The 26,080-nt window shown below is 40.9% G+C and overlaps 1 protein-coding gene across 1 annotated transcript; it reads right to left on the bottom strand.

Moving 5' to 3' along the window:
- Positions 1-1,545: 1,545 nt before the first annotated feature.
- On the bottom strand, positions 1,546-16,824 carry ccni2 (cyclin I family, member 2). The gene is made up of 8 exons (XM_067424514.1): positions 16,717-16,824; positions 16,497-16,569; positions 15,267-15,424; positions 13,729-13,863; positions 13,584-13,658; positions 13,322-13,462; positions 7,498-7,728; positions 1,546-2,782 (listed from the first exon to the last, which is right to left on the bottom strand). The coding sequence occupies exons 3-8, from the start codon at positions 15,387-15,389 to the stop codon at positions 2,492-2,494; spliced, it is 996 nt and encodes a 331-aa protein (XP_067280615.1). The 5' UTR covers positions 15,390-15,424; positions 16,497-16,569; positions 16,717-16,824; the 3' UTR covers positions 1,546-2,491.
- Between the last annotated feature and the right edge of the window lie 9,256 nt (positions 16,825-26,080).

Below are 26,080 nucleotides of genomic sequence, written 5' to 3'. Positions count from 1 at the left end.
AGTCAGAACCTCGGGTTTACCCTCTCATCCGAAGGACGGTGCTCTTTGACAGTACAGTGTCCCCATCACTATACTGGGGCATTAGGACCCACACAGACCACAGGGTGAGCGCCCCCTGCTGGCCTCACTAACACCTCTACCAGCAGCTCCTGGTTATCCCAGATGGTTTCCCATCCAGGTACTGACCAGGCTCAGCCCTGCTTAGCTTCAGTGGGAAAACAGTCTTGGGCTACAGGGTGATAATGGTGTGGGGGATGTTTTCTGTTGAGACATTCAGATGGTAGAGTCAGACTTTGGCGTAAACAGAATGAGAACATGGATCCATCATGCCTTGTTACCACTGTGCAGGCTGGTGGTGGTGGTGTAATGGTGTGGGGGTTTTCTTGGCACACTTTAGGCCCCTTAGTGCCAATTGGGCATCGTTTAAATGCCACAGCCTACCTGAGCATTGTTTCTGACCATGTCCATCCCTTTATGACCACCATGTACCCATCCTCTGATGGCTACTTCCAGCAGGATAATGCACCATGTCACAAAGCTCCAATCATTTCAGATTGGTTTCTTGAACATGACTGTGAGGTAACTATACTAAAATGGCCGCCACAGTCTCCAGATCTCAACCCAATAGAGCATCTTTGGGATGTGGTGGAACGGGAGCTTCGTGCCCTGGATGTGCATCCCACAAATCTCCATCAACTGCAAGATGCTCTCCTATCAATATGAGCCAACATTTCTAAAGAATGCTTTCAGCAGCTTGTTGATCAATGCCACGGAGAATTAAGGCAGTTCTGAAGGCGAAAGGGGGTCAAACACAGTATTAGAATGGTGTTCCTAATAATCCTTTAGGTGAGTGTATACACATATATATATATACTTTTTTTTTATCGTCACATTTGTTATATTACAAATTACTATTTAAAGGGTTAGTTCACCCAGAAATGTAAATTCTGTCATTAATGCCTCTCTCTCATGTCTTCCCAAACCCGTAAGACTGAACGCAATTAATTTTCTGAACACAAATGAAAATATTTCTGATGAAATCTGAGAGCTCTGACCCCTCCATAGACAGCAACACAACACTTTTAAGGTCCAGAAAGGCAGTAAAGACATCATTAAAACAGTCCATGTGACTCCATTGGCTCAGCCTTAATGTTATGAAGAGATGAGAATACTTTAGTGCGCAAAAACATCAACTTTATTCAACAATTTTTTTCTTTCTCTTACCATGTTGAAATAAACGAAGTAAGAAACTCACTTTTCTTTCAACAATGTGTACAGCCTTTCTGGACCTTGAAAGTGTTCATTAAAATGCTGTCTATGGAGGGGTCAGAGCTCTCAGATTTCATCAGAAACCTTTGTTTCTGAAGATGAATGAAGGTCTTACAGATTCAGAACGACATGAGGGTTTAAAGGAATATTTAAACCAAAATTTAAATTGTCATAAATTCTCCCATATTTTCCCGATTTAGTGTGAATGGTCCTTTTAAACTCTATTTGATCTCATCTGTATGATGCTCAGACAGTAAGAAAACATAAACACACGTGTAGTGTCGACAGTCTGTTTTTATTGCATAGAAGGACACCGTTTTCCAAGCAACACAAAAGCTGCTGTTTTTACTAAATAAATGTTGAGTCCGGTTCAGAACATTTCCACGTTTCATTTATGAGGAACAGGAATTTAATATCTGTAGCTGCCTTAAAAAGGGTCAGGAGGAGGCGTTTTTAGGTAAAACCATGAAAAAACAAAAAATCCCTCAGTAATATCTGAAAATAAATGCAATTTCCTCTTCACATTATTCCTAGAAAAGATATGAAATGTCAATGCCGATATCTCTTTTCTTAATATCAACATAAAATACCATAAAGCATAACTTCACTTTTGAAATAACCAATGGGCCAACACAAATTTCTGCTTTAGCACCGTAATCTTACTTCTGAATAGCTTGTGTGAAGACATAAATATAAAAAAAGTACAAAAATAAGATTTTAAAAAGGAAACACAAATGTAAAGAAATCTCAAATGTGATCAAAGTGCTGTATAAGGTTTCATAAAAGGATAAGGAAAGTGCCGTGGGCACACTGCAAAAAATGCTTTTTTTAGTCAGTATTTTTGCCTTGTTTCTTGTCCAAACATCTAAAAATTCTTAAAACCAGAAGTTTTTACTAGACAAGCAAAAGTAATTAAAAAATAACTCAAAATGAAGAGAGTTTCTGCTTAAAATAAGTGAGAAAAATATTCTTGTTTTCAGTTTGAACTAAGATCATTTTTCTCACCCCATTGTTAGATTATTTATCTTATTTTAAGCAAAAAATCTCTTTATTTTTTCCCAAAACAAGACAATCATTTGTACTTGTCTAGTCAATTTTTCTTAATGTACGTTTTATTTTATTTATTTTTTTATATTTTGACTAGAAACAAGACAAAAATACTTAGTAAGAGCATGTTTTGCAGTGCATTATGTCTCTGCGTCCGGCTCTCGCAGAAGCAGGTTTATTGGCTCGGCTGTAGCGGAGGACAGGGTGATGTCATATCCTGCGGCCCATGTCTTCCTGTTTTCATTGGCGGTTCCTCGTCATAAAGGCAGCAGAGACCATCATAGAAGTCGTCCATATCTTGGTCCGCGCCGGCCTTTCGTCCCCCGCCCCGCCGGTCCTGTCCTCTGAACGTCAGCATGCTGGAGGCGTCTAAAATGTAGACGGCATTTTTGGGGAGGGAGAGCGAGAGACTGGTGAGGTACTCATCCACCATCTCCTTACAGCAGATGAACTCTCTGCTCTCGATCTGGAGAAAACAAACATCCATGAAAGCAATCATCACAGATCTGACACAACATGTGCATTTTGGGATATTGCATTAAAAAAAAAATGGCATGTGATTTGACTTTTTTAACTTTAGTTAGTGTGTAATGTCGCTGCTCGAGCATAAACAGTGTCTGCAAAATTTCAGCGCTGAAAGTTCAATGCAAACGGAGAAATTGTCTTTTTAAGTTATGGGAGTTTTTGCCTACAAAAACGGCCGGTTTGGACTACAGCGAGCTTCTTCCTGTGTTGGTGACATCATAAACCCTCGCTAGTCTCCGCAGATGTGACTTCTGCCCGTAATGGGAAGGGGCGTGGCCTTAACCTGTGCTTGGCACTTCAGCCAATAAAAATACAGGAAACTACATTTGGCCATCTAACCAATCTAAGACCAATGCACTTTTCAGAGGGATGGGCTTCATAGAAGCAGAAAGCAAACGAGCCGTTCAGAGGACAGAGGAGACAGCGGTGTGGAATAAAGGGAGAATAGAAGAAAAATACAGCATTTAAAAAATAAAAAATAAAGTATTAAGGCAGATCACACAGAACGCGTTTTTCAGGTTCAAAAACGCGAGGCGCTTTTTTTATTTATGTTTCTAGGCAACCCCCGAATCAGCCGTCCTCTCAGTCAAATCAAGGTCAACACAACGGAAGGCCCGCCTCTTCATTCATTCGATTGGACAACAGAAAATAAACGCGATGACGTCGGCCGCTTTTCCGCTCAGAGTTGACTTTTTTTTTCAACTTCATGCGCTCAGAGCGCTCCTTCAAAAACGCGAGGCGCAGCAGCCGGTTAAAACGCGAGGCGCAGCAGCCGGTTAAAACGCGAGGCGCAGCAGCCGGTTAAAACGCGAGGCGCAGCAGCCGGTTAAAACGCGAGGTGCAGCAGGCGGTTAAAACGCGAGGCGCAGCAGCCGGTTAAAACGCGAGGCGCAGCAGCCGGTTAAAACGCGAGGCGCAGCAGGCGGTTAAAACGCGAGGTGCAGCAGGCGGTTAAAACGCGAGGCGCAGCAGCCGGTTAAAACGCGAGGCGCAGCAGGCGGTTAAAACGCGAGGTGCAGCAGCCGGTTAAAACGCGAGGCGCAGCAGCCGGTTAAAACGCGAGGCGCAGCAGCCGGTTAAAATGCGAGGCGCAGCAGCCGGTTAAAACGCGAGGCGCAGCAGGCGGTTAAAACGCGAGGTGCAGCAGGCGGTTAAAACGCGAGGCGCAGCAGCCGGTTAAAATGCGAGGCGCAGCAGCCGGTTAAAACGCGAGGCGCAGCAGCCGGTTAAAACGCGAGGCGCAGCAGGCGGTTAAAACGCGAGGCGCCCAGGGCTCATAAGCAGCGCGCATAACGCTCTCTGCCAACCGAAATCCGTTCAAAAAAGGCGCCTCTCGCTGCAAAAACGCGTTCTGTGTGATCGGGGCCTAAGACATGTTATACTGCACCCCATAAACACAACCAAACCTAGAAAAAAAACACAGAACCACCCCTTTTTTTGAGCTGATAAATGACAGACTATAAACTGATAGACTATATACAACTGATACACATTTACTAAATGTTGACACAGCAAATTTGAAGACATTGTGTGTGTGTGATGGGGACGGGGAACGGGGGGTACGGGGGCATATTTATTTCTATACGTCTCAAATAAAAGTAATAATAATAAAATAAAACCATTGCCTCATTAGAGACTGTGATTGGATAACTGGACTAACCAGTGGACCAATGGCGTCGCAGCATCTCAGATGTTGGTTTGCCCAACGCAAGAGAACATGAACGGCGTTTACGGAGTTTCATCTGACGCGGTGTGTGAGATCAGGACAAAACTGTGTATAATGACATGCATGGGCGTCGGAAGCACAAAAAAAGTGGGTGGGTCCTCTGTCGATTTTTTTTTTTACTGGAGTAACGTTAGATTCCATCTTTACATTAAACACAAACACACCACCGTTCACTAAATGATTGATTGGGCCAGACCAAATGACAGAAATCACTGAGCTGTTAACCGTGGCTATAGTGTAGGGGTAAGACACGTCATCAAGTTGAAGCAAATCAATCAGCGGTTCGAATCCGCCTTTTGCCTCACTCGCTCTACTCCTTTTCCCATCACATATCAGATCGGAAAGGCGTTTGTTTTCAATAAAAATTTAGAAAATTGGAAATAAAGAGTCAAACGTGTTTAATAACAAGTGTTTCTCGGTTAGGGGTAGGTAAACAGACATGTGCTGAATTAGAGACGATAAAAGTGTGTGGGTCCGATATCATTGGTCGTAATAAGTGGGTGGGTCTTGACCCGCACACACACAATGGTTCAGACGCCAATGGTGACATGGGTATGACAAGGTCATGAGGCTTATAAATCATACAGAATTATTATTATTTTATTTTTTAGAGAAAGTAAACTGTGCAGTTTCCTGTGATGGGTAGGTGTATATGTGTGTGTGTAGGGGCAGTGTAGGGGATAGAAAATATGGTTTGTACAGTATAAAAATCATTACACCTATGGAATGTCCCCACAATTCACAAAAACAAACGTGTGTGTGTGTGTGTGTGTGTTCCTCCAGAAGCGTCTCACATGATTGCATTCCCAAACACCAGCATCCCAACATAAGACAACATGACAGCGTTTATTGAGTTTCTGACGCTCTGAGACGACACTCATTTATGATGGAGGGAAATGAGAAGCTGCCATGTTATTATTACTGATATTTTGCACCAATTTCCCAGGAAGTGGGGGTGTGTGATATATATCGTCACACACCCAGACATGATTTACTCTATGGGTTAGACTAGTGCGCTTGAGCATTTACAGAGCACTTCCACTGCGTGATTTACTCTATTAAGTGCAAAAATGACCCTAAAATACAAGATAAGGTGGCAAAAATGTTCCTGTCGTTCCTGATAGTTAATCAATATTACACGAAGAGTGCCGTTTTTCTCCAGATATCAGGATGAAAACAAACTGTTGTATAAAATCAATACAATATTTAAGAAATGTATAAAACTGATCAGAGATCAGGTAAAGCTAGACACTTGTTCAGTGGCGATCTCAGAGATCATCGTCTGGTTTTCCAGTGCAAATGTCTGAAGGTTCTTACATCAAGACGCAATTACTGGAGATGCAAAATGACAAAATATTAAAGGGATAGTTCACCCAAAAATATATTAACTCATGATTTACTCATCCTAGTTGCATATTACATTCTTCTTTCGGACGAACACAATCACTGCCATTATAAAGACATCTATCCATCATAAAAATGATAAACGTTATAAAGGAAAATATCTAACTCTCGCAGTACAAAGAGCTTACGCTACGTCTGGCATCATACGTTGCACCAGTTACAATTAAAACGCAAGTTGAATACAGAAGGCGGTTCGCCTGAAGCTAGATATTTTACTTTATAATGTGTTAAATATGTAAAACACTTATGATGGATAGATGCACTTTTATGATGGATAGATGGATGAACATTTAGGAAGGAAGATGCCCTTTTATGATGGATGGATGCACCTATAGAGTAGTATTGCATCCTTCATATCTCCGAAAAGTCTTTAGTTTTATTATATTTATAAAAGAAATATGGGCTGTACGAGTCTTTCCGGAAAAAAACGAGCGCCTGGAGGAGGATCTAAAGAATGACGAATGCGCAAAGCGGTGACGTCCTCAAGCGTGGAGAAACCCATAACTCTCGATCTCAGCTAATACAGATAATGATCCAGAATCTAATCTGAGGCTGAAATAAAATGAACAGGAGAAACAGCAACATCAGGACGTCCGTCTCTGTGGTATGGACTGTATTTAGTGGCCTGTCAACATTTGTGTGTGTTTACTCGCAGTTTATGAGGACATGATTCGGTTTATGGACTATTGTATGGGACTAAACCTTAGCAGTAGCAAGCAAAACGGTTTTGCACGTCAGACTAGTGTAACGTTATACAGAGAACAGCAATGGAGTAACCGTTAGCGCATTTGAATGACGAAGCACGCGATCGTATCGTTTACTGATGTTTACTCACGCGACGATAGCCGACAGCACAGACATTTGAAGCAGTTTTACTCACCGGCTGCTTCTAAAGCAGGACCGAACCTTTATCGCTGGGACCGCTCCGTCAAAAACACACTTCTTTGGTATGATTTGGTGAAGTCCTGACAGCAGTGAGTGTGGAAATCCACTTTGCGACGCGACTGAAGCGATGTTGTGAAGCTTCCCGTCATTTCTGCGTTCAAATCGGTTCAAATGCAGCGCTGCCTTCCCAGAATGCTGTGCGGGCGCGTTGAAGTCGCTCGACGTCACCCATAGGAATAAAGTGGAGCGCGGCGCGCGACTATAACCGACATAAGTGTTCACGGACGACTGGATCTGCAGCTGAGAGTGTTTATGGGCGTGCATTTCCTCTCTCGCTCTAGAGTCCCCTTTAAATAAAAACCGCCCCTTTAAATAAAATATATAACTGATTGTGTTCGTCTGAAAGAAGAAAGTCATATACACATGGGATGGCTCGAGGGGGAGTAAATCATTGGATAGCTAATGATTTCCCACAAACGGAAATGAATCAACTGACTTGATTTTAACCAGAAGAAATATCTGCCAATGGGCTTCATTCAAATCAATTTAATTGGAAAGGCACTTTGACCTTCAGTGCATGACGAGCCTGTGATATTCTAAGATTGGTGACGCAGATGTCGATGTATATGCTTCACTATTACCTGTGCTTTCCTCAGCAGATCGGTAAAAACTGAGAACCAATCAGGCGTCAGTCTCTCCAACTCCAAAGTGATGATGGCCAAAGCCAATATGGAGCCCTTGAACTGCCAGAGCTGGTGGCAGGCCATACAGTGCTGCACCTGCCTGGTCCACAGCGAGGCCTGGAGGCGGAGCCTGTTCTGAGCCCCGGCCCGCATCAGCTGGGGATGCCTGACCTTCAACAGGCCGTGGAACTGGAGGAGGAAGAGGAGCAGACACTTAAAGGGTTAGTTCACCCAGAAATGAAATGTCTGTCATTAACTCCTCCCCCTAATGTCGTTCCACACCCATAAGACCTCTGTTCATCTTCACACACAGTTTAAGATATTTTATATTTAGTCTGAGAGCGTATGCAAGTGTATGCACACTATACTGTCCATGTCCAGAAAGGGAATAAAAACATCATCACAGTAGTCCATATGAGACATCAGTGGGTTAATTAGAGTCTCTTGAAGCATCCAAAATACATTTGGGTCCAAAAAAAACAAAAACTACGACTTTATTCAGCTTTTCGGATCGCCAATGTCACATGATTTCAGCAGTTTGACACGCGATCCGAATCATGAATCAATTCGCTGACTCATAACCGTTTAAATCTTTATTTGAGGATTGAAAACAAACCCGGAAGAGAAGACAATGCTGAATAAAGTCGTAGTTTTTGTTATTTTTGGACCCAAATGTATTTTGGATGCTTCAAGAGACTCTAATTAACCCACTGATGTCACATATGGACTACTCTGATGATGTTTTTATTCCCTTTCTGGACATGGACAGTATAGTGTGCATACACTTGCATACGCTCTCAGACTAAATATAAAATATCTTAAACTGTGTGTGAAGATGAACGGAGGTCTTACGGGTGAGGAACGACATTAGGGAGAGGAGTTAATGACAGACATTTCATTTTGGGGTGAACTAACCCTTTAATCAACGGAGATCACGCCACCAAAAACCCCAAACACTAGCAGAGGCGTGGGTCTGTATCTGTACTAACATGGTGTGTGTGCGTGTGTGTGTGTGTGTGTTCCTCTTCATGAGTGGGCTGTAAAACATGTGTTGTGTTCACACTCGTCTCTGGCTCTAGTGTTCTTCATCCCAGTCCTGTTTTGTTTTTGATGATTCCCAGTGGAGTCAGAGCTGGCACCCCAGCCCAAAGCCAGTTATTATTACACTGATCATCAATGATGAAGAATTATGAAAAGTTTTTAATAGTGTGCACTTCTGCGTTATGAAACCAGAAAACTGATATTAAAAGGGGTCATGACGTGGATTATTTTATTCCTTGAGGTTCAGTTGTATAAGTAAAGTTTTTGTGAACCCCTTGCAGAATCTGTGAAAATGTGAATAATTTTAACAAAAGAGAGATCTTTCATAAAAATTATTAATAACTGGGTAATAATAACTGATCATAGTACTAAATAAAACATAACATGCATTATTATTTAGTACTGTTCTGAATAAGATATTTTAACAAGACGAGCTGAATTTATTAAAATGACCCCATTCAAAAGTGTACACACCCTTGATTCTTAATTGTGTGTGTGTGTGTGTGTGTGTGTGTGTGTGTGTGTGTGTCTTATTTGTCCTGATCAGTTAAACTACCCAACATTCTTCAGAAAAAAATTCTCCAGGTCCTGCAAATCCTTCAGTTTTCAGCACCTTTTGCATATTATACCCATTTTCACACATTTAATACTGAAGTATTAAAAAAAAAAGCATTACACAGTCGCTGCTGGAAAAGGTTCAGAAGATGCTGGAAAACTGACGAGCGTTGGTCAGTTTCACTGCTCAGGACAAACAAGATACTCAAGAATCACACACACACACACACCATTAACAATCAAGGGTTCATAAACTTTTGAACAGGGTAATTTTAATAAATGCAGCTTTTTTGTCAATGTAAACATTTTTGCATGTAAAATATCTTCAGGACAGTACTAAATAATAAATCACATGCATTTTGTTAGAATTATTCACATTTTCTGCAAAGGCTTCACATACTTTCTTATAACTCTACATGCGGAAAATCTAATATTTGAGATTATTTACATTCTGAGCCTGTGTCTGAAATGATCAGTTTAAGGCACGGCTCCTTTAAGGCTTGTCAGTTACCGCCCACTGTTATGATCGGCTAACGTCATTGCATACCCAGACAGCAACATAGTGCCGGCCCAGATCCGGCCCACATTTGGTACGCGTTGAATCCACATGGTCTAGATGTGCCCTGGATCAGTCAATAAAATGGCTTCTGTTTGCGTTTGACGCCACTCCAAATGTCATGAGTCAGCCATTAAGAGCCTTAACACCAGTGGGCGGGGCTTACTGTGCCTGTGGGCGGTGCCTATAGTGTAAGGATGTATGAGTATTCATCGTTGACTTGTTTTGGAGGCGGGCATATGCAAATTAATTTGCCTTTGTGATGTCAGTTTCCGCAATATCAAAACGACTGTTTTTGGAGCTTGGTTAAATGAATGCTTAGTTCATAACGAGGAGGACGCTTTAAGCTCTGAAACATGCAGGATGCTTTAACGGTACGGACCTCATATGTGTCAAAATATCAAGACAAATTTTACTTCTCATATCGTGACCCCTTTAAGAAAGTAAATGGGGCCGATTCCGGTTTCACTTTTACTTTTAAATGCAGAAGTCTTATAGGGTCGGCCTTTTGGAAAAATAAATAAGCCATCTTGATCGAATAGGAATGACGTGATTGTTTCATGAGTTCAGGGTTAAATGCATATATAATCGCCTTGTTGAATGTTTTGTTAAATGTTTACTGTGGAAGCGTGACTTTCCTTTGTGTGTGTGTGTGTGTGTGTGTGTGAGCGTGTCTTCCCTCGACACACGAGTCACATGGACCTTGTACGGTAATATATTTAAGGTAATCTAAATTGTGGATGTTTATTTGGGAAGTTAAGGAAATTTATTTTTCTATGCTATTAGATATTTTTTAATTTCACAAGTAATTATATTTCATTCTATGCGTTATAGACATCTAGATATCTTTAATATAATTATGTATATGGGTAGATCTCACAAAATATATTTATTTTGATTTGGGGTTTCACAAGTTTCTCCAAAAACTGATTAGATCATTTTCTTAACTCAGAGATTCTCTTTTTTTTAGGATCTTGTGTTCTTTTTAAACCACAGAAGTATATTTATCAGGGTCTCGTTCCATGTACTTTAGCTATTTTATGGCTGTCCGTGGTGTGCCAAAACAGTTACGCTACACACTCGCGATCTCTCATTGATCCGCTCATGGCTAAACACCTCTCTTCTTTACATTAACTTCTGCAACAAACAAAAAAAGCATATTTTTGGATATTTTAACTGAACCCCACAATGTAGGAAAGATGAAGTATAGTGATAGCTCCTATTTCTGAGTGTATTTGTACTGGAGATGTTTTGCAGGGTTATCTATCGGCTTTACTGCTAAAGTCAGATCAGTGCCTTGGCCGAACACATGACAGGTTTTCACATGCACAATGTCAAGGACCAAAAGTCAGTTTCTGCTGATGTTTGCAATGTGCACATCAAAATGTTTGTGCGTTTTCTAGGGTTGGGTATCAAGAGCCAGCACCATTAGAAAACCGGGAATTTGATCTTATCGATTCCTTCATGTGCATTTTAACACGTCTTTAAACCATTCAAGCGCAAGAAGACCTGCGCTCGCCTCTCATACTGTGTAATGAGTGATAGGGAACGCGTCTTTTTGCACTTAAATGGACAAATGCACACGAAAATGTGTCAAAATATCCTCCTAAACACAGTCGGTTATGTCTTAAGTCAATGTAAACAGAGAAAGAAAACGCATGTATCAGTGTATTAGATCCGTGCAGCTCTTAAAGTGACAGTAGCCTAATAAACCTGCTGCCGCCTCTATAATAACGCTAATAGTTTTCCAAATCGTGTGCACAAAGCTGCCTCTCATACTGTATTGTGTACGATACTGAACTGAGTTCTCTTTCACATCTTTTTGCACTTGAATAACAAATGCACGCAAAAATGTCAAAATATTCTTGTAAACACGTGTCTTAAGTGAAGGTGAAATGATGCCTAAAAGAACTGCATGCGTAGGGGAAGATTTCTGAAAGGGAACATAAGATTATAAGAGTAAATAAAATTTGCATGTGCAAGAGAAGCTTTGTGAAGGTGTAAAAAGATTTTTTAATCGCCTATCAATTGTGAGAAAAATGTGCAGCTTTTACTCTTTTTTTTTTGTAAGTGTAATTCATGCATTTGTGAAATTGCCAAATAAATATGATCTGCATTCTGACTTCCATTTTCTATGCTTACACTTTTGGCACATTTTTTTTCTGTGAACATCGATTCGAAAGCGAAAATGAGAGTCAGGGACTGCAAAAGAGTTCGACCACGTAAAACTAACCTTTGAGTTAAAAAAAAAAAAATAGACCATTGAAAATGTCTAAAATGCCTTCTTGTGCAACCAGGGCAAAAAAAGTTCCCGGAATAGCCCGATATGTACAGCTCCATCTTTCTTTTAGCTCTATTCTCGCACTCACTGAGTTTTGAAAGCGCGAGGAGGAAGGCGGGGTCCACCTGTAGCCAATCAAATGAGCAATAAACACGCCAGAACACTTCACCTTAATTTGGCTCAGCATCGCTCTCGTTGTCGGAGTGATGCTTTTAAATGGACAAACGCTGCAAAAAGAGAAGCTTTGCAAAGGTGTAAATCGCCTTTCAAGTGAATGCTAATTTTATTTGTGCTTGCAATCTTATGTACACTTTCATAAATCTTACCCTGCACGTGCAAATCTTTTAGCCATCATTTTACCTTCGTAACGTGTGTATCAGTATAATGGATCCGTGCAGCTCTTAAAGTGACAGTAGCCTAATATTCCTGCTTTCGTCTCTATAATAACGCTAAAAGTTTTCCAAATTGTGCGCACAGTTGTCATCCGCTACTTTTTGCACTTGAACGGACAAAGACACAAAAATGTCAAAATACCCTCCTAAACACTGTCAGTAATGTCTTAAGTCAACGGTTGAGAAAGGTGCGTGTTTATTAGTATATTGGACCTGTGCAGGTCTTAAAGTGACAGTAGCCTAATATTCCTGCTGTCGTCTCTAGAATAACGCTAACAGTTTTCCAAATCGTGTGCACAGAAAGCCGCCTCTCATACAGTTTACTTCCGCGTCTTTTTGCACTTGAACAGAGAAATACACACAAAAATGTCAAAATATCCTCATAAACACAGTCGGTAATGTCTTAAGTGAACGTAAATGGTTGAGAAAGGTGCGTGTGTATCAGTTTATTGGATCCGTGCAGCTCTTAAAGTGACAGTAGGCTAATATTCCTGCTGTCGTCTCTATAAGAACGCTAATCAAACAAAAGTCAACTCGCTTGTTTTGACTGAACAACTATATTTGTAACGTATATTTTATTTATAAAGTGCAGTGTGGTTTTAAATTTTAATTACAGCTTCTGAACCTGACAATCTTAAAATGCTGTTTATTTCAATAGCATCTTTGCTCAGTTGTATTTATTTCTTTATTTGTTCTTTGCGATGGTATTTTTAAACCACATGCTTAAAAGTTAGCATGTTTTCGGTTCATGGTGTTCAGCTACAATAAAATGTTTTGCAATAAGACTTACAATAAATGTGTGATATTCTTTTTTTTTTGTACCTCATTGGAACCGAAAATAGGAATCGATAAGAATTCGATCAAATTCAAGCGATACCCAACCCAAATGTTTTCCTGTGTTTTTTTTGTCCCGTTAAGTTCTGATCTGAAAAACAAGATGGATGAGTCTGTACTCACGATGTGAATGAAATCCATGGGCGTTGCGATGTAAAGGTCCCAGTGCAGCTTGTTTAATATGACTCGCTCCATGCGAAGAATCTCAGCTGTCGAGAATCTGCATCTGCTTTGCTCCAGCAAGTCTTTAACCGACGCAATCACCTGTTCACCAACAAAACAGAACAATAAAGGCACTGGAATGGTTAAAAGTCGTGTGGTTTGTTTCTGTGGTGTGTGTGTGTGTGTGTGTGTGTGTGTGTGTGTGTGTGTGTGTGTGTCTTGCCTCGTCCTCCTCATTGACTTTGGCAGCGAGGATCAGAGAGGTGATGGCCATGCATTTGAAGTATTTCAACTGAGTCTGCAAAAAAGAGGAAGCACACTGAGAGTGGGCTGCAAACTGGGTGGAAGTGTGTACTGGTTTCACTTACTTTGACGGTTGCTAGCAGGCTGTTGAGGACACACACTCCCAAAGCAAACGTCTCGGAGGAAAACTGGAACGTGCTGCTCATCTCACACACCCACACAATCACCTCGTGGTACTGATGTGGGCTGATATCTGAACCCTGGAAGAAAAGTTTTCATACGAATTATAAACCATAATTTACTGCTCAACTATACATTAATGCTGTGTTTTAGGGGACATGGTACTTATTTTGGCCATTTACCGCAGAATAAATGAACCACACCATTAGCTTCTGCATATGAAATATAATATTTATGGGGAAAAAAATGATTATCTAAATCAAATCGGAGAAGTTTGTGGATATTGATCTAGATGTTAGAGGCCGAATTCTGCTGGACCTGTAGGCGTTATGGTTTTAGAAATAAAGTGTTGACCAGCAGCAGAGGGACACACACACACACACACACACACACACACACACACACACACACACACACACAAGAATTTGTGGTTGTTTGAGTTGTTTTGAAGTATTTTGCAAAAACATAAACTAATTTGCAAATAACTTGCAAAAAATATAACTAAACTCCCACAAAAAAACCTTAAGAGTTACCATTGTATTCACAAATGATTCTCAATAAACCAAATATTTAAAAAAAAAATTAACTTTAGAATACGAAATTACAAAAAAGAAAGGCAATGGCAATAAGCAGAAATGAACAGGGGTTGTGTGTTTGTGTGTGCGCATGTGAAGGTGTTTATGTTTGTGTGTGCATGTAAAAGTGTTTGTGCATGTACACGTGCATACAAAAGTAAGTGTGCGCATGCATTTGTGTTCGTGCATACGAGTGTGTGTGTTAGGTCTAAATCCTTCCTATCTGCATTTGTGGCTGATTTTCTGTCAAAGTCTACAAACTGTCTGTTGCAGTCACATACATACGTGCGTGTGCGTGTGTGTATGTTCCACATTGCATTTATGCTCTAGTACCAGTTCTTCATTTCCATTTGATTCTTACCCAGAAGACCTTGAGTGGGCCGTTTTTGTGCGTTTAGCACGTTTTTTTAATGAGGGAAAAACGTCTAGACCCTATGAGTGTTAAGGTAAAAACCTGCTCCACCTCAATGCACATATATCCTAAAGTGTGTGCATTTGTGTCCTTGCATGTGTGTGTGTGATTGCATGCGTGTGAGGTTTCAGGTTTCACCCCTTCATATCTGCATTTGTGCCTGATTTTCTTTGTCAGATTCTATACAAATGCTGTCTGTTGCAGTCACACCTGTGTCTGTGTGTGTGTGTGTCCTACATTGCATTTATTCTCTAATACCAGGGCTTCATTTGTTCAGATGTTTGGTGGATTTATTGATTTTATTGGAAAAAAATGAAAATCTCTTACCACAAAGACCATGAGTGTAACTTCTTGCATACATTCAGAACAACTGAATCAAGCCTCGTTTTTGTGTGTTTAGATAGATAACGCAACAAAATCAACCAAATCTCATGCCACTGAGATGAAGGGAACCAACAGACCATGAGGGTTAATGGGAATTAAAAACCTGCTCCACCTGAATGCATCCGTTCTTCAGGACAGGCGTCCTCCACAGACGCATTTCTCTGGTCAGGGTGTTGAGCAGCAAAGAGCCCAGCCGCTGGTTCTCTAACTTCTCATCTTCTCCAGGAGGCTTCATGCCTGCTCTCAACACTTCCCTAATGCAATCAATGCCTGACAAAGAAATACACAGATTAGTGTTTGAGCAGCTGCTTTCATCCAAGGTGATTTATTCAGGTTTGAGTATGTGATATATATTCCAGAGCGGAAGAAGAAGAACGCTAACGATTTCAATAGGTGGCACCACAGCTTCGGTGCTTGGCCCCTAATTAGGTCTTATTTAATTGTATAAACTATAATACTGATCTGCCGACATAGTCGCTATATGATAAATTAAAATAAGCTGATAACATCACTGTTTTCTCCAGAACGACTGTACAGCCGAATCTAATTTTGTTGCAATATTGTCCTGTTTGACACTGAAGCTGCTTTGACACAATCGGCATTGTAAAAGCGCTGTATAAATAAGGTTGATATGTGGAAATCTGTGGAAAGGTATGATAAGTGAAAATGGGTCTAACAAGAAGATTCTTGAGTAAAAATCAGGGAATAGTGATTGAAATGGATGTTATGAACGCGTTTGAAAAAAGACATGAAGGAGAGGTGATCTAATTAAGATGGTATTTGTATGTAGACTGTAAACTAAAGGATGTTTTATTTTTATTTCAGACCACTATTGTGCATTTGACCATTTTTATTTTTACTTACTAATTATCTTTACAACTGTTTTAATTATCCTTGTTTTAAATTTTTATTTCTTCCACATGGTATTGTTATTTCTCATGCATATGTTACCACTATTTTAATTAATTTCTATGTAAAGCACTTTGGATTACCATTGGGTATGAAATGTGCTCTATAAATGAACTAGCCTTGCCGTTTACTATCCTTTTAATGGATTTTCTCCTCTTTGGCATCCTGATGTTGGGGTCTATGCAATGCAAAATGGCCCCAACATCAGGCCTACAGCAAAGTGTTTACAATCAATGCCTACATCTTATTAATTCCTGCTGGAATTCACTCAGATGTACATTGCAAGCTATTTTAACAGCCAGATCAGGTACACAGGGAAGCAGAAACCATCTTCTGGAGGGAATGTGAAACTAAAAGCTCACACATAAAATGGGCGGGTCGATCTGCATCCACTTGTAAACAAAGGCAAGGAAAGTTTTGACACAGAAATTACCTTAGCAAAAGTAAACACAGCTTCTGTCTTTGGCGTCCACTGCATAAATGTGCAGAAAATCATTCCTCCATGTCTGGAAAAACACAAAAACAAGCGCAATCCTTACACAACATCAAACACAGATTTAGGACATGTTTCGCTTCCAGCAGCAAAAACCCTGTACAAGGCTAAGAGGCGTGAAACAAGTGTGTTTCGCACGGAATGTGGAGAACAAAATCACCTTCGGGGGATGTAAAGAAAAGGAAAGTCGTTCACAGTTACTCCAGTCTCTCCGGGATATGTTTTTGAACTCGCTTGGCTCCGCCCGCGTATTTGAGCCCACGCTGTCGACTCCGCCCACACGCCTGACGCCATGGGCAATGGCCCCGCCCACATTCTCGTCACTCACGTACCGAATTGTGTCAGTAGGTCGCGCATACGGGTTCTGTTATATAAAATGGTTGAATTCATTACTGTCGCCTCCGTTTATTGTTTTCAGACCTATGCTATTTTATGTCTCATATAGTAATAAAATACACAGTAAAATATACCTAGCCTATTTTAAAATAGTCTCATAAGAATAATCATAACAATCTTAAAGGGATAGTTTACCCAAAAAAGAAAATTAGCCATCCTGAGAATTCAGACGAATAAAATCAGAGTTATTTAAAAAAAAAAAATGTCCTGGTTCTTCTAAGCTTTATTATGGCAGTAAATGACTTCCTGTTTTGAAGCCCATTCTATCTATCTATCTATCTATCTATCTATCTATCTATCTATCTATCTATCTATCTATCTATCTATCTATCTATCTATCTATCTATCTATCTATCTATCTATCTATCTATCTATCTATCTATCTATCTATCTATCTATCTATCTATCTATCTATCTAAACTCATAGCAACCAACCATAAGTTATATAGCAACCGTATAACAACCATCCCAAGTACCTTAGCAACCGCATAATAATACCCTAGCAAACACCCCAAGTAGGCCTACGAAAATTCTAGATTTCAAAACTTCTAAATTAATCCTTTACAGTTTTTTTCAATTGCTTTGGCACATTTTTCGAAACAGTCTTAACATTCTTTAAACTGTGAGTGCAAATGTCACACCTGTTTGCAGGAACTTCAAAACTTTATAGCATGTCTGCAAAATGTAGTTACTCACCCAAAACATTTAATTCATGCCTCAAAAACCTTGTTATTGGGTCAATAATTTGGCCAAGGCCACCAAAATCTAAAGTATTTTTGTCATGGTGTGACCCACACTGGTCAAAATGTTTAGTTGTTTTTTTCACCACAACATTCAACCATGAAAATTAAAGGTTTAAACAAAAATCTCATATTTGTTGAGAAAAGTCAATAGCATGTAGGGGGAAAAAAAAGTCTATGAACATTTGTATTTTAACAGTGTTTATGTGTGTACTTCATACACAATACAAGTGTATTTACTGTACATGTTACAGTTTTTCACACATTTTCTGAAAGCATGCCTCATATTCTCAGAACTCTACACACAAATCCAAAAAACACACACAATGGGTAAAACCCCTCAAATCTCCTGCAACATGAAACTTTACATCCAAAACAATGTTATTTCTTCTCAAAATGGGATTTTGTTTCAAAAGACACACACAAACCATCATAAGTAGACATTTAGAAGAGCCAGCTGAACACTGATGTGCTCAAAGGAAAACACTTCTCCATTCATCATAATGACTGAGGCCTTTCTTTAGTTCAGTGTTACACTTACTACAGACAGCAAAAACATAAGTGTGCTGTAAAATATTTGAGAATATTGTTTTTATACTCAATAATAATAATAATAAAAATCTGCAAAAACAATGTACATTGTAATTTACTGTATACAGTTACAGTAAAATTGTGCCAAAAGCAGAGAAGTGTGTGTAGTGTTTTGAAAAAAGTGTGCTTTAGATCTGCAATTTGAGTGTAAAGCAGGAACTGTGCTTGTAGTTTAGCAGAATTGGTTCAGGCGGTCGGTGAATGAGTTACATGTTGTGGCCATTGTGTCTCAAGTACCAGAATTTGTGTGTAAACAATTGAGAAAAACTGACAAGAGTAACAATATTTCACTTTAAATTTCAAATTTGTGTATTACCACAAATGCACAAACAACAAATGACATTCATGAGAAAAAAAAAATCTTGGTGGACATCTTGTCGCTCACGTTGGTCAGGCCAAAGATTTTCATCAACATCACATCTGATGTTTTCCATTGCCACACACCGTGGAAAAAATCTCCTTGAATGCCGCACCCATCCCCTGCAATGGTCAGCTGTGATGTCCTCACATGCAGCATTCATGGCATCCAACAAAGACATCTGATTTTGTGGTCTATGATCATACACTTTCCACCTCCATGCTGAAAAAACTCTTCTATTGGATTTAGGAATGAGAGTATGGTGGAAGGAATCCCACTGTTATCCTTTCATGTGCAGCAAACCAGTCCCTAACACTGTTGGTTCGGTGGAAGCTGACATTATCCCAGACAACAACATAATTAGGCAAATGTGGTCTAACTAAACCTCTTTCTTGTTCTGGAATCAGGTCTCTGTAAAGTGGATTTTGGAAGGCCAGGAGAAGTTGGGTATTATAGGGCCCAATGTGTGGAGTATGTGTGCTCACACCGTTCTCTGAAATGGCAGCACACAATGTAATATTGGCCCCACGTTGGCCTGGTGGTCAATTGTGGCTCGGTGTCCAATGAGATTGTGACCTTGTCTCTGGACTTCAGATGGATTAAACCCAGCCTCGTCAACCAAAAACAAGAATGTGGGTCGTTTCATGTACTTCTTCTAACTCCATGATTCTCTATGAAGAAACACAGAAAATGTTTTAACAGTAAATGTATTTTCTTATGGGTTTCTGAAACTTACAGTAAAGTAATACAGGCATCTTAGAAAAACAGGGAAACTCACTAAGTGCACACCAATGGTTTACCTGGACATACTGGTACCGCAACGCCTTGACTCTTTCAGTGACTACGTTTACATGGACAACAATACTCCGATATTAATCTGATTAAGACAATACTCTGATTAAGAGGCTACCATGTATAGCGATTTCTAATTACCTTAATCTGATTAAAGTCATAATCTAACTAAACATAAATCGGATTAAGACATGTGGAGTATGCCTATTTTAGTCGCATTATCAGAGACATGTACACACCTTAATCTAACTATTAATGTCATGTCGGAGATTTCACCGCATTTTGTGACAGGACACATACCGTTACGGGGAGTGTAGAGGGGAGGCTTTGTGGGTTTGAGCCTCTGCCCTTTTTGAAAATTAATCAAAAGTGCCCCTTTCAACAATCATCGATAATATTGTGGCCAATAAAACATAATTGGAATTATACTTAATATAACAACGTGTACAAAACAGTAACAAATAGTGGAAAAGTCGCGTTTATCTTTTACGGATCTGTCAGTCTGAAAAGTCGTTGCCATAAACGTCGTTGCTATGGGCGGTGTGTGTTTTACTTGACTGTTCATTGTGAACACTGCGTCCTCTCTCTCTATTTTTATTTTTGTTGTAATTATTATGCTCATTGTAAAAGTAAAATACAATAAGTTTGTATCTGTAATCGCAAACCAGATGGGTCATTCAGTGAACGCCTGTGGCTCGACGGCAGGAAAAACAATCCAAAGAGTCATGATTTTTAAACCTTTTTCATAATTAATCAAAGCTATTATTCTAAATGTAGGCTGTCAATAAGGAGGAAAGAGGGGCAGTGTCTCTTCAAAAATAAAATAAATAAAGAGGCAATACATATTACAAAAATAAATCAACGTAAATGTAGATATAAAACATTATAAAAACGCATGTTTTGTTATACTTCTTAATGTAAAGTAACACTGTCCAACAGCGACACCCGCAGGTGAAGTTAGCGGGTTTACTGAGCCCATAAAATTAACAGACCTGCCAAAGTCACGCTATGATTGGATGTTGGAGAACATAGCGTGGCATGGGGACGTAATGACGTGCCATAATCGATCTATGTTCTATCACATGTAAAACGGGAACATGAACGGAGTACTCTAAAAGCAACTCATGTAAACACCTTAATCAGAATATTGTCTTATTTAGAATAAGGTCAATAATTAGATTACTGCTGTCCATGTAAACGTAGTCACTGTTCCTCTCAAATGGCACCTTATAGAGCTGTTTCATAGTCATCTGATGTTTTTTAAAACTCTGTCTATGGTGGAAATGCTGATAGAATTTATATTTGCAAAGACATTATTGTCATATATGATTGCACTTTGGATCTCTCTTAGCCTGATGGAATTGTTGGCTATGACCAAGTTCAAGTTCAAGAGTTTTATTTGTCACATACACAGTTATACAGAATACAACCGGCAGTGAAATGTAAACAGGTCCGCTCCATGGACAGCAAATAACAATTAACAAAAAAATGCACAATAAATTATAAAATAGGAATAGGATAAAGGTGCTATATATATACATATGTAGAATTATGAATAAATCAATAAAAGAAATAAGAGATGTGGAATAAAATAAGTGAGATAAAGTAAACTGGAGACTATAAAAATAAATATGTGGATAACAGAAGTGCAGGAGTGTAATGTGCAAACAGCATTATAATGAGTAGTTACATGAACACAAGAATAAAGTGCAGTGCAATATCAGTATGTGAGTTTGTTAATACTGAAGTGAGGTGAAGTCACATGTTGTTAAGTGACAGCATTCAGGAGTCTGATGGCCTGTGGGAAGAAACTCCTCCTGAGTCTCTCAGTTTTGGCCATCAGGCTACGGAAGCGCTTACCAGAAGGCAGCCGGGTGAAGTGGGGGTTGGCCGGGTGATTAATGTCCTTGATGATTTTTGTAGCTCTGCCTCTGCATCGTTTGATGTAGATGTCCTGCAGAGACGGGAGAGCTGACCCTGAGATGCGCTCGGACAAGCGCACCACTCTTTGCAGGGCTTTGCAGTCGTGACTGGTGCTGTTACCATACCACGCTGTGATGCACTGAGTCAGTAAACTTTCTATCGCCCCTGAATAGAAAGTTTTCAGGATAGCTGGTGAGACCCGGAATTTCCTCAGCTGGCGCAGGTGGAACAGCGCAGGAATTTCCTCAGCTGGCGCAGGTGGTACAGCTCAGGAAGTTCCTCAGCTGGCGCAGGTGGTACAGCACAGGAATTTCCTCAGCTGGCGCAGGTGGTACAGCACAGGAATTTCCTCAGCTGGCGCAGGTGGTACAGCACAGGAATTTCCTCAGCTGGCGCAGGTGGTACAGCACAGGAATTTCCTCAGCTGGCGCAGGTGGTACAGCACAGGAATTTCCTCAGCTGGCGCAGGTGGTACAGCTCAGGAAGTTCCTCAGCTGGCGCAGGTGGTACAGCACAGGAATTTCCTCAGCTGGCGCAGGTGGTACAGCTCAGGAATTTCCTCAGCTGGCGCAGGTGGTACAGCTCAGGAATTTCCTCAGCTGGCGCAGGTGGTACAGCACAGGAATTTCCTCAGCTGGCGCAGGTGGTACAGCTCAGGAATTTCCTCAGCTGGCGCAGGTGGTACAGCTCAGGAATTTCCTCAGCTGGCGCAGGTGGTACAGCACAGGAATTTCCTCAGCTGGCGCAGGTGGTACAGCACAGGAATTTCCTCAGCTGGCGCAGGTGGTACAGCACAGGAATTTCCTCAGCTGGCGCAGGTGGTACAGCACAGGAATTTCCTCAGCTGGCGCAGGTGGTACAGCTCAGGAATTTCCTCAGCTGGCGACCATGTTGCAAATTTCTTGTTCTTTCAGTTGGTTAACTACTGCTGCTCTGCCACCAGCACAAGGTTGTCGTGCAGTTCTATAGAATAAACAAACAGACTTGCATTTACCTTTACAATATTGTTGTTTATACTGTAAAAAAAACACATATTTACCTGTTTTCCCTACGAAAGGTTTGCACAATTGATGACACTGTGGACCTGTTTACATTAGGCTGTACTCTTCGACCAGCCTCTTCCATTGTAAAACCATGATTTATGACATGATCCACAAGTGTGGCTCTGATTTCATCAGAGACTCTGACTCTTCTATTTCCACCTCTTCCTCGATTATTTCTTCCTCTACCACCACCACGTATTCTTACACGCCTTCCAATTGCTCTTCCACGAGCATGTTGCTGCAGTTCAGGGTTGTGAACGTCCTCTATTCTCAAAAACTTCTACAGCAGTGATTGTGCTGTGGGCAATCTACATATATATATATACTGCCAAAGTTGATTGGTTACGTAAATGGTTAAATGGTTGATTCATATTAGAGGTAATTTGCGATTAGATTGCGAATGCAATTAGAGGTCATGTGCCAATTTAGCAGACATTACAAATAATGTCAATGTTAGATATATTTTAGAATATACACTCATCTATACTAATTATGATAATTGAATAGATCGTTTTGAATGTGATGGCTTACACAATAAAAAATGTCTGAGAAGTTCTGAAGTAAACAGTGAGAATCGAGTCATCAGTTTTGATCAACAAGCCATATGCAATTATTTGTTGTCCAAACTGCAGACAGTCGTATGTACTCTTTGCACACATGTGCCAAAGCATTTGCAATTTGCTCAAATCAATAAGAAATTCCAATCTGATGAGAAAAAGAAGCAAATTGTTCAGAGATCTGAACTTAATGTTTTGGGAAATAAAAAAATCATTTGAGAACTGAGCCAAAACTGCAGCTCTTGTGGGCTGTTCCCGGTCTGCAGTGGTCAGTCTCTATCAAAAGTGCTCCAAGAGGAACAGTGGAGAACCGGCCACAGGGTCATGGGCGGCCAAGGCTCATTGATGCACGTGGGGAGCGAAGGCTGGCCCGTGTGGTCCGATCAAACAGACGAGCTACTGGAGCTCAAACTGCTCCAGAAGTTAATGCTGGTTCTGATAGAAAGCTGTCAGAATACACAGAGCAGCTCAGTTTGTTGCGTATGGGGCGGCATAGCCGCTGACCAGTCAGTGTGCCCATGCTGACCCCTGACCCCACCGAAAGCACCAACAGTGGCACGTGAGCATCAGAACTGGACCACGGAGCAATGGAAGAAGGTGGCCTGGTCTGAGGAATCAGGTTTTCTTTTACATCACGTGAATGGCCGGGTGTGTGTGTGTGTGGCTTACCTGGGGAACACATGGCCCCAGGATGCACTATGGGAAGAAGGCGAGCCGGCGGAGGCAGTGTGATGCTTTGGGTAATGTTCTGCTGGGAAACCTTGGGTCCTCCATCCATGTGGATGTTACTTTGACACGCTCCACCTACCTAAGCATTGCTGAGACCATGTTCAGCCTTTCATGGAAACGGTATTCTGGTGGCTGTGGCTCTTCCAGCAGGATAATGCTCCTGACACAAAGCACAAATGCTTCAGGAATGGTTTGCTGGTTCAGCACAACAACAAGTTTGAGGCGTTGACTTGGCCTCCAAATTTCCCTTCTCTTACATCTGTGGGATGTGCTGAACAAACAAGTCCGATCCATGAAGGCCCCACCTCACAACTTACAGGACTTAAAGAATTTGCTGCTAACTGTTCAAGAGGGAAATGGCCTGTGGGAAGAAACTGTTCCTATGCCTAGATGTTCTAGTGGCCAGTGATCGGAGTCGCCGTCCTGACGGTAACAGTTCAAACAAGAGGTGTCCGGGGTGAGTGGAGTCTGTGATGATTTTACCCGCTCTCTTCCTCACTCTGGAAGAGTACATCTTGGTAGCAGATATCACAGCACACCTTCATTGACAGTGGAGTCCATGCCTTGACGGGTCCGGGCTGGTTTGGCAGCTAAAGGGGACAATATGCAATATTACCTGATTGGTGTAAGGAACAGTTTATTTTATTGCAGCACAGCAGAAACAACAGAAGCAGGTGAGTGAGTTGTCAATAGCATAGTTTAATGGAGATATAAGATGGTAAATTTACTGTCTTTGCAGATGAGGAGGAGATCATGGACTTCTGAGTGGGCAATAGAGCGCACACCTTGAGTAGACGTCGGAGAAAAAGGTGGTAAGTAACACACACATGAGGAGAAGGTCAGAGGAGATTTGGAGAACAGGAACTTGGAGATAACAAGTGTTTTGCAAGTTACTTCCAAACTGTAATACATTGGATTATTTGTTACTGCTATTTAAAAGTAATTCTTTACATTACAATATTACTGTCTCAGAATCATTACTTTACTCCTGTATTACTTTTGAGTTACTTTCACCAAAATAACTACAAATGTAGAACTTAATTTTCTAAAATTACAAAGTTTAGGCTACTACAGACAGAGCATTTCACATCAAGTAGAAGGCGATAAGATGTAGCAGGTAGAGGTAAAGTGATTATCTGGCAATATCTGCAGGTCTGTTCATAGACACAACAGAACTGTGTGTAAACTCTAATGCCATGACAAGATGCACATTTGTTCTTTTCTTATGGTTTTCATTATTTTATTCTCTTTGAATTCAAGAGGTTCGCAACACAAAAACCTCATGCAAAAAGTGCAAGAGATGTTTTTTTGTTTTGTTTTTTATGTGCTATTTTGCGACGTTGATAGTTATTTCGGTTTTAGACAAAGGTTGCATCTGACTATTAGCCTACGTTCTTTTCCTTATCTCCTTACAAAAAGTAATGCGCATACGTCAATCTCATGAATGTACAGTCTTCTTCTGCCATCTTCACCCATTAAGCCTTGTTTATACCATAGACTGTATAAAAATAGTTTTATACTAGTTTGGCCCCGTAGCGCGAGCCTCAGCTGACTGCGCGTGCGCATTGTCCGTTCTTCGACGTGCTCGCCGTTGTGCTATTCTTTAAAACGACAGAGCCTTTAAGTCTTCTTTAGCCGCTTTTCCATAGAGGCGGAAATAATGCCTGCGGCACTCATACATAGATCCGCCCTAAACATGCCTTTACTGGACTATGTCACACAATATAAAGGTACACCAGAAAGAGGGAGATGAATGAAATAAATAGCTAAACAAATATATCAGGTGGGAGGGAGGGCGCCCTTGAGTCTTGTCAGGTAACCTGAGTGGTGTCGGTAGGCTAAGAACCCTCCAGGGTGGTACTGGTGATCAGGGAGGTGCGGGCTGCTTAGGGGACCAGGGCGGATTGGTCTCCTTAGCCTTGACCCTTGACTTGGCCACTATGGCCAAGGATATATAGCACCCCCCCCAAAAAAAAATATATTGGGAGGAGCTATGGGGTTGTTGATTGGAACAGATTCTGGAGCGGGTTCAGGGGCTGGAGCCATCATTGGACGATAGTCAGGGGCTTGAGCTATCACTGGATGCTGGTCAGTTGGCCATTATAGAACAAGACTCTGAAATGACGGCCATGATGGGACAAGACTCTGGAATAGTGGCTATGACAGGACGAGACTCTGAAATGACGGCCATGACGGGACAAGACTCTGAAATGACGGCCATGACAGGACAAGACTCTGAAATGACGGCCATGATGGGACAAGACTCTGGAATAGTGGCCATGACAGGACGAGACTCTGAAAAGGTGGCCATGATGGGACAAGACTCTGAAATGGCTGCCATGATGGGACAAGACTCTGGAATGGCGACCATTACGGGACGAGACTCTGGAATGGC

This window comes from Pseudorasbora parva, chromosome 18 (genome assembly GCF_024679245.1).
Source record: "Pseudorasbora parva isolate DD20220531a chromosome 18, ASM2467924v1, whole genome shotgun sequence".
Lineage (NCBI taxonomy): Eukaryota > Metazoa > Chordata > Actinopteri > Cypriniformes > Gobionidae > Pseudorasbora > Pseudorasbora parva.
Note: the sequence above shows the minus strand (reverse complement) of the source record. Positions and strands in the feature narration are given on the sequence as shown.